This window comes from Plecotus auritus (genome assembly GCF_963455305.1).
Source record: "Plecotus auritus genome assembly, chromosome: 8".
Taxonomy (NCBI): Eukaryota; Metazoa; Chordata; class Mammalia; order Chiroptera; family Vespertilionidae; genus Plecotus; species Plecotus auritus.
Window position 1 is genome coordinate 152512160 of NC_137782.1, and position 13313 is coordinate 152525472.

General features: G+C 50.7%; 1 protein-coding gene across 1 annotated transcript; it reads left to right on the forward strand.

Moving 5' to 3' along the window:
* The first annotated feature begins 2028 nt into the window (after window positions 1-2028).
* ZFP36L2 (ZFP36 ring finger protein like 2) lies at window positions 2029-6254 on the forward strand. The gene is made up of 2 exons (XM_080684496.1): window positions 2029-2372; window positions 2895-6254. The coding sequence occupies exons 1-2, from the start codon at window positions 2322-2324 to the stop codon at window positions 4323-4325; spliced, it is 1482 nt and encodes a 493-aa protein (XP_080540622.1). The 5' UTR covers window positions 2029-2321; the 3' UTR covers window positions 4326-6254.
* The last annotated feature ends 7059 nt before the right edge of the window (window positions 6255-13313 follow it).

Here is a 13313-nt window from a genome sequence, read left to right on the forward strand (position 1 = left end):
GCTGGCAACCAGAAGGCCCCAATCAGCCCTGATCGCCTGCCAGGCCTAGGGACCCTACCTGTGCATGAATTTCATGCACCGGGCCTCTAGTATATATGTAAAAAAGAATGAAGCAGTCACCTGTTCTGAGGGCACTAACCTCGAGTCTAAGATTTGGTGCTCCTATCTCTGCATTCATGATTCTGCGGCCCTCTAGCCATCTGGCCATTGTCCAGAGGCCTGGCTTCCTCCATTTTTATGCTATGCAAATTTGCTTTGATTAATAGGATGGATTTTATTTATCTTTTAAACACCTTTAACAGCTCATTTGCACCTTGACAAAGGTGAGAAAAATGAGTAAAGCAGGAATTCTCTTAGTTTCACCAGAAAACTCAAGTACCAAAGAGTCCTTGGTATACAAAAGTCATGTGACTTGCCTAAAATCACATGGCTTGGAAGGGGCAGGATCTGAACTTCAAGCCCTAAGTTTCTGATCCTCAAGTTTTTGCCCTACCCAGACTCTAGTTCCCTGGGTAGGTGTAGAGAGAGTGCAGCACTAAGTACTGCATTCAAGCTGAACTCTAAGGAGTCATTCCCTTCCAGGTCAGCTGAGAGGAAATGAGCACCTAATGGAAATGAGGGCAGGACACATGCGAAATAAGATCAATTCGGGAAGGGGGTGTGGGTCCGGGAGCTTTCTTCCTTGACTCTTACAACTTAAGCCCAGTTGCAGCCTCGGCTGCCAGGTGTGCAAAATCATGGGCCCAGCTCCAGCTTTTTGGCAGCATAATTATAGGTAGAAGCGGCAAGTGTCCTGCAACAGACTCTTACCTGCCCGAGTGGGACTGCGTGTCCGCGGCTTTAGCCTCACTGGGCGCTAGAGGGGGTGTCTGCCCCGTACCCGGAGGCAGAACATTTCCCGGCACAGGCTTTAGGGGTGTGGAGCTGGCGAGAGGAAATGGGGGCGAGTCCATCATCCGAGTCCTCGGTGCCCAGCCCTGCCTGGCCGAGGGCAGCTTTAGCCAGAGCCTGGGGCCCACAACGAGCTAAGTCGGGGCGCGTCTCCCCCAGTGGCCAGGGAGGGCTTGGAGGGTGCGCCAGGCTAAGGCTTCGGGTGGGCGGGGAGCTTGGCTGGCATCTACACCCCAATCCCCGGGAGGGCTGGGAAAGGCCGGACTGACCAGGAGACAAACAGGGTGGCGGGAAGTCGCCTCCATGCCTACGCGGCTCTGCCTGCCTTTCCTCCCGTCCTCACAGTAGACTCCCCCGCCCGGGACGCCCCGCGCCACTCCGCGACTTTGGCCCTGGCTCAAGGTCTTGTGATGTGATTAGCAAAGCCAGCGCCTTGTCCTCAGACACTCGGCCCTGCCCGGGCGCTCAGGGCCCTGTTTACTGCAGCCTGGGCGGGGAGGGGGGCGGAGAAACCGGCCCAGGCTCCTCCCGGCGAGACTACTGCGGAGGCCGCCCGCGTGGCTGCTCCCGCCCCACCCCCACCGGGTCTCCACGTGCAGTCGGGACGAAGCCACCACCCACCAGACTTAGGCCCTGAGCTCGCACCCCAACGCGACCCCCGGCCACAGCACCCTTTGCAAACCAGCCGGGCCGCGCCGACGGTTGTAGTATTCTTGCATTTTGCAATTCCCGCGTTCATTATTGAACCCTGGATGGGAGATAAAAGCAACGCAATTTCGCCTAGCAGGACCGGGCGGGGAATGGCACGTCCAGGACTGCAAGACCCCAGCCACGTTAAACATGCTGGGGCTTTTCAACAGTGCAGCCCCAGAGGAGGGAAGCCGTATCTCCCCACCGCCCAGCAGCAGCACCCAACTAGACCGAGCTCCCCAGCCACCCCGGGCGCCCCGCCCCGAGGCTTCGCCCCTCCCGAGGAAGAAAAAAATTGGCGGCGGCCAATGGGAGGCCGGGAAGGCATGTGACGTCTGCTGGCCGGCGGGCAGCCTGTTGCCTGGAGACCCCAGCGGGGTGAGCCTTGTCCCCTCCCCCGGCACGCGGCTGGCTATATAGGGCGCGAGCTCGCCTGCCCCCGAGTTCCAGCAGTCCGCGAGCTGCCGTCGGCTCCGCGCGGGGGGGGGGGTGGGCTTGGCACCCCGGGGCGCGGAGAAGCACTCTTTGCTTCTCTCATTTTCCCCCACGCCGCACTCCTGGGGCACCCTCAAACCAGTCCACGCTTCTTCCCTCTCCCTCCTTTCTCGTTCCCTGCCAACTTTTGGTCCCTCCCCCGCCCCTCTCCCGTTATTCGTCGTGGCTCCAGTCCGGCTGCGCCGCTCCGAAGGTTCCTCCGGACCTCCCAGCCTGCAACTCGGACCATTACAGGATCCAGAAACATGTCGACCACACTTCTGCCCGCCTTCTACGATATCGACTTCTTGTGCAAGGTACGCGGGGGAGCAAGGAGAGAAGAAGGCGGGCAAAGCAGGAAGCCCTTCGAGTTTTCAGACTTTGCCTTCTGTCCTCGGCTTTTGGGGAGCCCCTCCCCACCTTGACTTTTTAGGGGTTGGGGAAAAAAATCCCCAAATTTGTAGTAGTCATGCTGGTTGGTGCCTCATGGGCAGGGAGAAGGAGCGGGGAGGGAGGAAGGGCAGGAGGGAGCTGCCGTAGCTGTTTAGTTTCTCTCCGGCCGACCGCGGCCACGCTATCCGGGGCTTACCGGACTGAGTTTGCGCCGCCCAAGCCAGCGGCCCACGGGCTGAGGATCACATGTCGAAACCCAGCACGGCGTGAAGTGGGAGTCCGGCTCCTACCAACGCGAACGTTTTCGCGTGTATGGGTGGAGGGTGGGGGCCGAGTCGAAATCCGCAAAAAGAAAAAAGAATCAAGACTGGCAGTTACTTTGCAACTCGCCCCAACTCTTCCCTCCTTTACCCTTTTTTATCCCTTCCCCGCTCTCCTTTTGGCAGACGGAGAAATCCCTGGCCAACCTCAATCTGAACAACATGCTGGACAAGAAGGCAGTGGGAACGCCCGTGGCCGCCGCCCCCAGCTCGGGCTTTACGCCGGGCTTCCTCCGACGGCACTCGGCCAGCAACCTGCACGCGCTCGCCCACCCCGCGCCTAACCCCGGCAGCTGCTCGCCTAAGTTCCCGGGCGCGCCTAACGGCAGCAGCTGCGGCAGTGGGGTGGCGGGAAGCCCGGCTTCCTACAGCACCCTCAAGGAGCCGTCGGGGGGCGGCGGCACAGCCCTGCTAAACAAGGAGAACAAATTCCGGGACCGCTCATTCAGCGAGAATGGCGAACGCAGCCAGCACCTTCTGCACCTGCAGCAGCAGCAGCAGAAGGGGGGCGGCGGCTCCCAGATCAATTCTACTCGTTACAAAACTGAGCTGTGCCGGCCCTTCGAGGAGAGTGGCACGTGCAAGTACGGCGAGAAGTGCCAGTTCGCACACGGCTTCCACGAGCTGCGCAGCCTGACGCGCCATCCCAAGTACAAGACGGAGCTGTGCCGCACCTTCCACACCATTGGCTTCTGCCCCTATGGGCCGCGCTGCCATTTCATCCACAATGCGGATGAGCGGAGGCCTGCGCCATCGGGGGGCACCTCTGGGGACTTGCGCACCTTTAGTGCGCGCGACGCGCTGCACCTGGGCTTCCCTCGGGAGCCGAGGCCCAAGCTGCACCACAGCCTCAGCTTCTCAGGCTTCCCATCGGGCCACCACCAGCCTCCCGGGGGCCTCGAGTCGCCGCTGCTGCTCGACAGCCCCACGTCTCGTACACCGCCGCCACCCTCCTGCTCCTCGGCCTCCTCCTGCTCCTCGTCCGCTTCGTCCTGCTCATCCACCTCTGCGGCCTCCACGCCCTCGGGCGCCACGACGTGTTGTTCCTCCGCGGCGGCAGCGGCAGCAGCGGCAGCCGCCCTCCTGTACGGTACGGGAGGCGCCGAAGACCTGCTGGCACCTGGCGCTCCATGCGCCGCTTGCTCGTCGGCCTCTTGCGCCAACAACGCCTTCGCCTTCGGTCCAGAGCTGACCAGCCTCATCACGCCACTCGCCATCCAGACCCACAACTTCGCCGCCGTGGCCGCCGCCTACTATCGCAGCCAGCAGCAGCAGGGCCTGGTGCCCCCTGCACAGCCCCCGGCGCCACCCAGCGCGCCCCTCCCTGCCAGCGCCGCCGCGCCGCCCTCGCCGCCCTTCAGCTACCAGCTGCCACGCCGCCTGTCCGAGTCGCCCGTGTTCGACGCGCCCCCAAGCCCCCCAGACTCGCTGTCGGACCGCGACAGCTACTTGAGCGGCTCCCTGAGCTCCGGCAGCCTCAGCGGCTCCGAGTCCCCCAGCCTGGACCCCGGCCGCCGCCTGCCCATCTTCAGCCGCCTCTCCATCTCCGACGACTGAGGCAAGAGGGCGCCAGTGAGGAGGAAGGGAAGGCCGGTTCTGGGGGTGTTGGAGGGTGCCCCTGCCATCTCGACCGAGCTAGGGGCAGGGGGACACGAGAGTGGGGGGTGAAAAAGGCCACGTGCAGACTGCAGGCTGGACCGAGCACTTGGACTCGAACTTGTGTGCCAGGAGGGGCCTCCACCCCTCCCCTTTCGGTTTCCTCTTGTTTTGTTTTCTATTATTTTTATTATTACGAAGTTTCATTCTTGTTGAGAAAAAAAAAAGCCAACGAACTTTTTGTATTGATGAACAAAATATTCACAACTTGGGCAGTTGTGATGCGAATAGAACAAAAAAAACCAAACACTTACACGTTTTTAGGTCTCAGATGAGTTTGGGACTTTAGGAAAAAAATCAACCCAGCACCAGCAGCTACCAACCACCATTCCATATCCTCACTTGAAAAGCATTAGTTACAGTCCAGATGTGGGAACTCTTATCTCGAAAGAAGTTCCTTATTGTGTTTGTCTCAGACCAGTGTAAACAAACCAGCTAAGCCACCACCTGGTTACCTGTAAGCTTTTAAAATTTAATATTTTGCCAAGAACATGCCTTGATAGTAGGCTCCATAGGTTTATTTGTTTGTATTTTAACCGAGTTATGTGTGCCTGGAAAAAACAACCTTGCATTCCAAAGTTTCATACTGGGTTACTGGTTTCATTGCCACCACTTACTTAGTGGATGTTTAATTTAGAACCATTTTGTCTGCTCTCTCTGGAAGCCTTGGGCAGAGCTTAGTTTGTAGTTGTTGGGGAATAACTGCTGAATTTTTAGCTGTTTTGAGTTGATTCGCACCACTGCACCACAACTCAATATGAAAAAAACTATTTAACTTATTTATTATCTTGTGAAAAGTATACATTGAAAATTTTGTTCATACTGTATTTATCAGGTATGATGGAAAGCAATAGATATATATTCTTTTATTATGTTAAATTATGATTGCCATTATTAATCGGCAAAATGTGGAGTGTATGTTTTCACAGTAATATATGACTTTTGTAACTTCACATGGTTATTTTATTGTAAATGAGTAAAAAAATCTTAATTTAAGAGATTGTATGTAATATTTATTTCATTAATTTCTTTCCTTGTTTACGTAAATTTTGAAAGATTGAATGATTTCTTTACAGAAATCTACATGCTGTGGAAGTAGTTTAAGAGTTTTCTTAGAATGTATAATGGTTGTAGCCCATCCAACTATAAAGAAAAAGTGACCACATACTTAGCAGTCAGGTTTAAGTGTGGCATGCTTTTCTCATTCCAACTTTATAAACTAGCAAAAGATGTTTCTGTTTGCTTATTCCACCAGTTCTACTGTGACATATTCTGCGTATAAAGACATGTAGCAATAATGGGGGGTAGTCTCACAGTGCCTTTGGAAGGGCCAGAACTAGCCTTAAATCTTCCTCAACCAAATAAGTATTTTGTCTATTAGTGCTTGAGAGAATTTGAATGTAGGATGGGTTCAACTGCACAAAAGGAAAAGATTTTTACCACTTTTTTTTATATAAAGTGAAGAGGCCACCTCTTAGTGCTAAAATAATAGTATGTTATTACATGAATATGCCTTGTTTGATTACAGAAAATTCCAAAACTTGTACTATTTTTCTTCCCATGTAGAAAGGCAGGAATGCTTTTTTCCTAGACAGCGGGTGAATGAGCAGTAGCTTTAGTTTGTGTGTACGTAGGTACAGTTGGAGCACTATGTTATGTATGTACTCTGGACTACTTTGACAGAAGTAGGTATTTGAATGTAACAAGACAAGTCAACTTGAGTTGTAATATATTTTGGGGAATCAGTTCACTACAGATTGTGACTGTAAACATTGTACTGTAAATGTTTTGTAGTTTTCCCCCCAATAAAATTTTTGGGAAAAAAAGGTATTCACGTGTAAGGTAGCTTTTTTTTTTTTTTAATGGGAGTATCTAGCTTCCCATCATTTTGTCAGGCCTGGCCCAGGTCTCAGAGGGGTTGGGGGCTAGGATTTAGAGAGCTAGCAGTCTGCCCCTCCACATTTTATATAGTAAATTCTTTAGCTGAAAAAAGTAATTATTTGGACTGTCAAGGGTATTAGTTAGCTGTTCCCCTTGGTAATAAGGTGCATCCCAGTGTTGGCTGGTGGCAAGGCCTGGCTGGGAGGCCTGAAGGGGCGTGGCCGGCCTGTGAGTCATCAAGTGGATCACGTGTCTGCAATGGCAGCTGAAGATTTTTTTTGCTGGGACGCCCAGGGAACTGAACTGAGTGGGGAGAGGAGGACAGTCTTGCCAGGCTGTGGGCTGCAGGCCCTTAAAGTGCTAAACTGGAGGTGTGGGGGTTAGGTCAGGGATTTTCCTGGACTTTGGAAAGCCTGATTGTGTCCTTGTCCAGAGAGGAGGGAAGATTAGAGAGGTTAAACTTATATCTGGGTAATGTTTGTTTATGCGGACAGCTTCCTCTGCGAGTGAGAGCACACGTGTTCCTTATGCAAATGGTTAATGTCTGAGATGACCCAGTGGCCAGAAAGCAAACTCAACCCAGGTCTCTGGGAAAAGGAAAAAAACCTACCAGTTTGCTAATTCTCAACATAGTTTAACAAAACCTTAGGTTTTGGGGTTTTTTTCCTACAGTCACTTTAAAGTTAAAAAACGGATTCATAAATCATGTTTTTTCTTCACCTTTCTCCACCCCCGCACAGTTCAGACACTTTTTCCAAAGTAGGTAAGACATTTAGTTTTCTTACCTACAACAGCTGGGCTCTATCAACCAATACTCGCATCCCCTCTCCCCCAGCATAGCCAGCCGGATCGCCTGTGTCTCACAGCTGAGCGGCTGGGGGTGGACAGTATGCGGGCCCCACTGGGCTTTAGGCAGCTGCTTCACGTTAGCGATGATTGCACTGGTGTTAGCTGGAGCATTTTGGTGCTTGGCGCAGGCTGCCAAAGGGGATGGGGAACAGTTTCAAAGTTCTCCCAGATGCCCGGCCCTTGGCTGAGGGCCTCAGCAGGGGGGGAGGAGAAACCCGAGGCCAAGGAGGGGTCTCCAGCAAGGACCCCGCAGGCTCTCTGGCCTCTTCACCATAAAGAATGTGCAATGGGAAGGAAAAGTCTAAAATGTGGTGCTGTTTAGGCCAGGCTGCGTTTCCAAGGCCTTGTTTCCACTTCATTCCAAAACTTATTTTCCTTAAACAAGTACTTTTGATCAACTGGAATGTTCGACTTCTTTTTGGGGTAAGCCACATTTATTTTTCAAAATTGGCTTGTTTGCAAGCCCAACTGCTAAGATCTGATGTGTTTTGTATTTTAGACCCAGTGGAGTGTGGAAAGCTTGGGGGCGGGGGGGCGGGGGAATCATTCAGAAATTTCCTCTTGCCACAGATCAATGGAGGGTATGTAGGTCATTGTCTCTGCAGTGGCTGGAACTCACAGCAAACAAAACTCTCTACTATTGCTTGATCACCCTTAGGAAAGTTTTCGTGTAAACTAAAGGAACAAGAAATAACAAATTGCAAGTAAAGACAAGCCAGGATTTCTATCACAGGCTGGGGAGCGGAACTAAAACTGACTGGCTTGAAAACTGTGTTAACTCAAGATAAAATTCTTTTGTAGTCAATTGTGAAAATGAGCCCGTAATGTGTGTTTAGAATGCCCTAATAGGGTGGCATTTCCACCAGCTGTTTGAAAACGAAGGTGTTTTTTAAACAACCCAATTAGTGTGTACCACCTTCTAAATGATTTCAGAGAAGGGATGGATGCATGCGTGGACATATTTTCTGCCACTCGCTCTGTCTGAATCTACTGCTGAGTGCATAAAAGGAGGGGGCGGAAGGGGGGGGGGGACACAAAAAACTATTGAGAAGGCCAAAGCTCTGCACCCACCCGTGGGGATCGATGGAGGATTGTGGTTGGAGGAGGACTGCAGCAGCACAGGAACCCGGATGAAAGGGCCAGGCCTGGGAGGGCCCAAAGCAGTTAGGACTAACTGGCATAGCTGTTGGCTGCAAGTCTGGCCCTGCACTATAATGCTCAGTTCTAAAATCCCCAAGCTGGGTGTGTGCAGGGAGGAAGCCCGCTAGAGTGCATTTGAACGTGGAAGGGAACTGTCCCCGGGCACTCCCTCTGCAGTTTTGCTTGTGGTGACAAGAGTGGGGACAGATGTGACTCTGCCTTGAAAGTGGAAGTTGGGTCTCTCTGCCTTCCTTGGCCTTTCGAGTTAGTGGGAGCTGACTTGGCCCCTAGAGGGTAAGCCCAGGCCAGGCTTACCTTCCATCAGGGGCCTGTAGCCACTTTCCATTGCTATTATCTTATTTAATAGCGTTTGTTTTTTCTTGTTAGCACTCCAGATGTGCAGACCTGTGACCATCCAGGGCAGGTCCAGTTCCATGCTGCTGGCAAGGCCAAGGAGGGAGGGAGCAAAAGAGGGAGGGCCAGGGAGGAGCGAGGCCTGGTAGCTGGACAGGCCTGCCTAGGAGGAGCCCTGTGGGAAGGAGGCGGGTGGGGGTCTGGGCTGCAGGAAGCCACAGCACCTCCAGGGCCCACCCCTGCCTAGGTGTGTTCTTCCAGCCTCTCCCGACAGATTGTGCTAGACCTGGAAAGCGTATGCGTGTGTATGTGTCTAAGGGTATGTGCATGCGTGGAGGGAGGCCTGTGAGGGTGTCCATATGGAGGGTGACGTGTGTGTGTGTGTGTGTGTGTGTGTGTGTGTGTGTGTATGTGTCCTTGTCTGTCAAGGTGGGTGTGCACATGTTCGTAAGTATTACCCTGTGCAGGTGCTCAGGGGTCTGTGTGTGTGGTGTTTCCGTGGGGGAGTACTGTGGTATGGGGCTGTCTGTGGGTGTGTGGATCTGTGTGGAGTATGTATGTCTAGAGGGTGTGTGAGTCTATGGGTGGGTGTGGAAATCTGTGTGTGTGAGTATGTGAGTATGGGTGTGAGCTTGGGTGTGTCTGTTGCTCTGTGTGTAGGTGCATGTGTGGATCTGTGTGTGGGTGTGGGTGTGAGTTTGGGTGTGCCTGAAGCTGTGGCTGTGGCTGTGTAGCTAATGCTGTCTGGGTAGGTGTGTGGGTCTGTGGGGTGTGAGGGAGGACCTGTCAGAGTTGCTGTATATTTGGGTCCGGATGTGTCTGTGTGTATGGGAGTGTGTCCATGTGGGGGTCAGGGTGTTAACAACATCTACAGAGGAAAAGCAACCCCTTTTAGCAGGCCTCTTTCAAGTTACAAACTTCTTTCAAAACGCGGAAATGATGGCCAGGCTGTCGTCCGCTTCCTGCAGGGCGGTGGGCAGAACAGGGCTGATGGGAGGGTGGCAGACAGGCCTCCAGGCCTGCAGGGACCCCCAACCCACCTTATTGTGGGGCACACCTGCCAGGGACAGGCCTCCTGGGTCTGACTAGAGGGACATATTTAGAAACAGTTCTCTGGTTGGAGGAGGAAGGAGCCCGATTATTTTCATCTGTGCAGAAATAGCTGTCAGATAGGCGTGTGGTGCCCTGCGGGGAGAGCAGCTCTGAAATAGAAGGGCAGATATTCACTTCGGGCAGACAAGAAAACTCCTCAACTCGCTGAAACCGGGTTTAAAATATTTCTCTAAAAATAAGCTTTGTTTTCCTTGTGGATTCCTCTGGCAATTGGGCCCTTGTGTCAGGGTGCTGAGCTGGCCTGGGAAGCCAGGCGGAATTTTTTAAAAAGCAAGTGTTTCCCAGCTGTGGCCTTGGAACGTTCTCTGTTTTCCATTTATTAAACTCCTAGTTTCCGGCTAATTAAAATGATTTTCAAATAAAACTCCCTGGCCGAGCAATATTTAATGAAACACAGAATTCCCAGTGACCCCCTCTGCAGGAGGCTGGGCTGCCTGCGACCCCTCCACGGGGCGGTGCTGGTTTTACTGGGAGGAGCAAAGCCTTTGAAATGCATGCCCAAGGCCTTGTCCTACCAAATCCCACCCTCCTGTGGTGATGGGTGAGTGGCTGCTTGCAGGGCAGTCTCTGAGCCCTGTCCCACTTGCCAACCTGCTGTTTCTTTCCCTGAACCCCTGGCTATAGTTGAAGATTCAGGTCCCGTCGGGCCATTGTGCCAGGACTTTATTGAGCACCTACTGGATGCCCAGACTCCCTGGGCAACACTCTGTGAAGATGGAAATGCAGGCAGGAGGCATGTATTGCTGAGGGCCAGAGGTGGTGTGATTCAGAGTTGCTGGCAGGTCCCCCTCACTGTCCTGGGATTCAGTCCACATATCACAGGGGTGGGATGCTGGGACTGCTGACCTGACCTTTCGTTATCCCACAGACAGTTCTTGAGCACCTAGTAAAAGCCCGCACAGTGGTAACAGATGAGCTGACCGACGTCATCCCTGCCTTCATCGAGTGTACATAATGTTTTCAAGCTTCCTTCATGATGTAGCTTGAATCAGCCTTCTTTCCTTCGTTTGGCAGCATAATATTCCATCGTATGGATGTGCCACTTTCGGTTTATAGACATTAAAGTTCCTTTTGGCTGTTGTTGAATGATGCTGCTATGAACGTCCATGTACGGTTTTTGTGTAAACATACGTTTTCAATTCTTTTGGTTATGTGCCTAGAAGTAGAATTGGCAGATCACATGGTAACTCTATGTTTAACTTTTTGAGGACTGCCATACTATTTTCCAAAGTAATGCATTGATTTTTGTAACTATTTAATTAATGTCTGTTTTCCCTACTCAACCTGATGCGTGCTTTATGATGTCCACTTAAAAGAATAATAATAACACTTGTTCACAATAGCCAAAGAGTGGAAACTACCCAAATGTTCATCAACAGATGGATAAATAAACAAAATGTGATCTATCCATACAATAGAATCGTATTTAGTCATAAAAAGGAATGGAGTATTGATTCACATTACAACATGAATGAATCTTAAAAACATTACGTTGCATGAAAGAATCCAGACACAAAAGACTACATATTATATGAGTCTACTTATATGAAATGTCCAGAATAAGCAAATCCGTGGAGACAAAAAGTGGATTTATGTTTGACAGGGGCTAAGGGATGAAGGGGAATGACGGCTAATAGATTCAGTGATGCTTTTTGGGTTGATGAAAATATTCTGGGATTAGATAGTGGTGATGGTTGAACAACCTGGTGAATATAGTAAAATTTGTACACTTGTGTGCTTTAATCTGGTGAGTTTTATTGTATGTGAATTGTATCTTAATTTTTTTTTTTTTTTTAAGTATACTCACAAATTGAAATCTGGGGTATGAAAGAGAAGGACAGCCCTAGCCACCTTGGCTCAGTGAATAGAGTGTCAGCCTGTGGACTGAAGGGCCCTGGGTTCGATTCCAGTCAAGGGTACATGCCCAGGTGCGGGCTTGCTCCCTAGTAGGGGCCGTGCAGGAGGCAGTTGATCAATCATTCTCTCTCATTGATGTTTCTATCTCTCCTCTCCCTTCCTCTCTGAAATCAATAAAAATATATTTCAAAAATAAGAAGAGGAAGAAAAGAAAGAGAAGGACAGAGAATGAGAGAGCCTCTGTCAGGAAAACCGACCTCGCTTAGGGTCTGGGAAGCTTCTAAAGAAGTAAGGAGGGCATAGGGCAAGTAACAGTAAGGCAAAGGGCCGGCGAAGAGTTTTCTAAGTAAAAGGAGCAGCGAGGTGCTTGCTTCAGCAGCACATACACTCACACTGAGATGATACAGATATGAGCATGGCCCCTGCACAAGGACGACATGCAAATTCATGAAGCATTCCTTATTTTTAGAAGGTTACTAGAATTGGCTGTGGTGATCACTTTGTAAGGTATAGAGATGTCAAACAATATTGTTTCTATGTTGTACACCTGAAACTAATATAATATTGTATGTCAACTATACTTCCTTTTTGTTGTTAATCCTCACCTGATGATACTTTTCCATTGATTTTTAGAGAGTGGAAGTGATGGGGAGAGACAGAGAGAGAAACATCAATGTGAGAGAGACACATCAATTGGTTGCTTCCCACATGCACCCCAACCAGACCAGGGCCGGGGATCGCCTACAACTGAGGTACGTGCCCTTGACCGGAATTGAACCCGGGACCCTTCAGTCCATAGGTGGACACTCTATCTACTGTCAACTATACTTTTTTTTTTTTTAAGGAGCAGCTAGTGCAAAGGCCCTGTGGTTAAAGGGAGTATGGTTCCAGAGAGGAAAGGAAAGATGGATAGAGCACCTGGGGCTGGAGAACAGAGCAAAGTGGCACAGGATGGGGCTGGGGCAGTGGGCTCAACACTCAAGAGACCACTAGCCTGCCCTCTGCCCCCCCCCCCAATTCCTGTATTAGAGCACCCTATTTTTGGTCTGATGATTTCCTTTGAAATTTGCTATATTTCAGTTAAACGTTTTCAATTAAAATTTTAAATTAAAAAATTGTCCTCAGAGCACCCCCTAAAAATGTTAACACCCCTGAGAGGGGGACTCATTGGGACTTTGCATCTCAGAGCTCAGTAGGTTCCCCTCCTTGGAAAGAACTGGGGACTCTGGAGTCAGAGGTGGGGCCTGGGGCCTGTTTGCTGCCAATTATCCACTGGGTGACCTTTGAGCCTCAGTTTCTTCATTAGAAAAATAAAATGGGTTAATCTATTGTCCTTGTTTTTGGTGTAAAGATTAAGTGAGATACTATTTGTCAAAGGTTTTGCCCTGTGCCTAGAGGTGGAAGGTATTCAACAAGAACTAGCTGGCTATTATTACTATTATGTTTCATCATCTTTCTCTTCCTCTTTGCCCCCAGCTCATGCCCACAGGACTGGAATGCCTTGAAGATCCTCAAAGTGACTCTTTATGGAGCCCCTATTATGCACTAAAGCTTTATGTATGTTAATAACAGCCTTTATATCTACTACACAAGACTGAGGGACTACTACTGTCCCTGTTTCAAAGATAAGGAAACTGAGCTCAGAGAAGTTATATGCCTGAGGCTAAGCGGCTGGGGAAAGGCTGAAGTAGAATT

Bases quoted from the DNA above. Each gene is read 5' to 3' on its own strand.
- ZFP36L2 (XM_080684496.1), top strand. From the start codon at position 2,322: ATGTCGACCACACTTCTGCCCGCCTTCTACGATATCGACTTCTTGTGC. The intron at 2,373-2,894 runs GTACGCGGGGGA...TCCTTTTGGCAG, and splicing joins ATATCGACTTCTTGTGCAAG to ACGGAGAAATCCCTGGCCAA.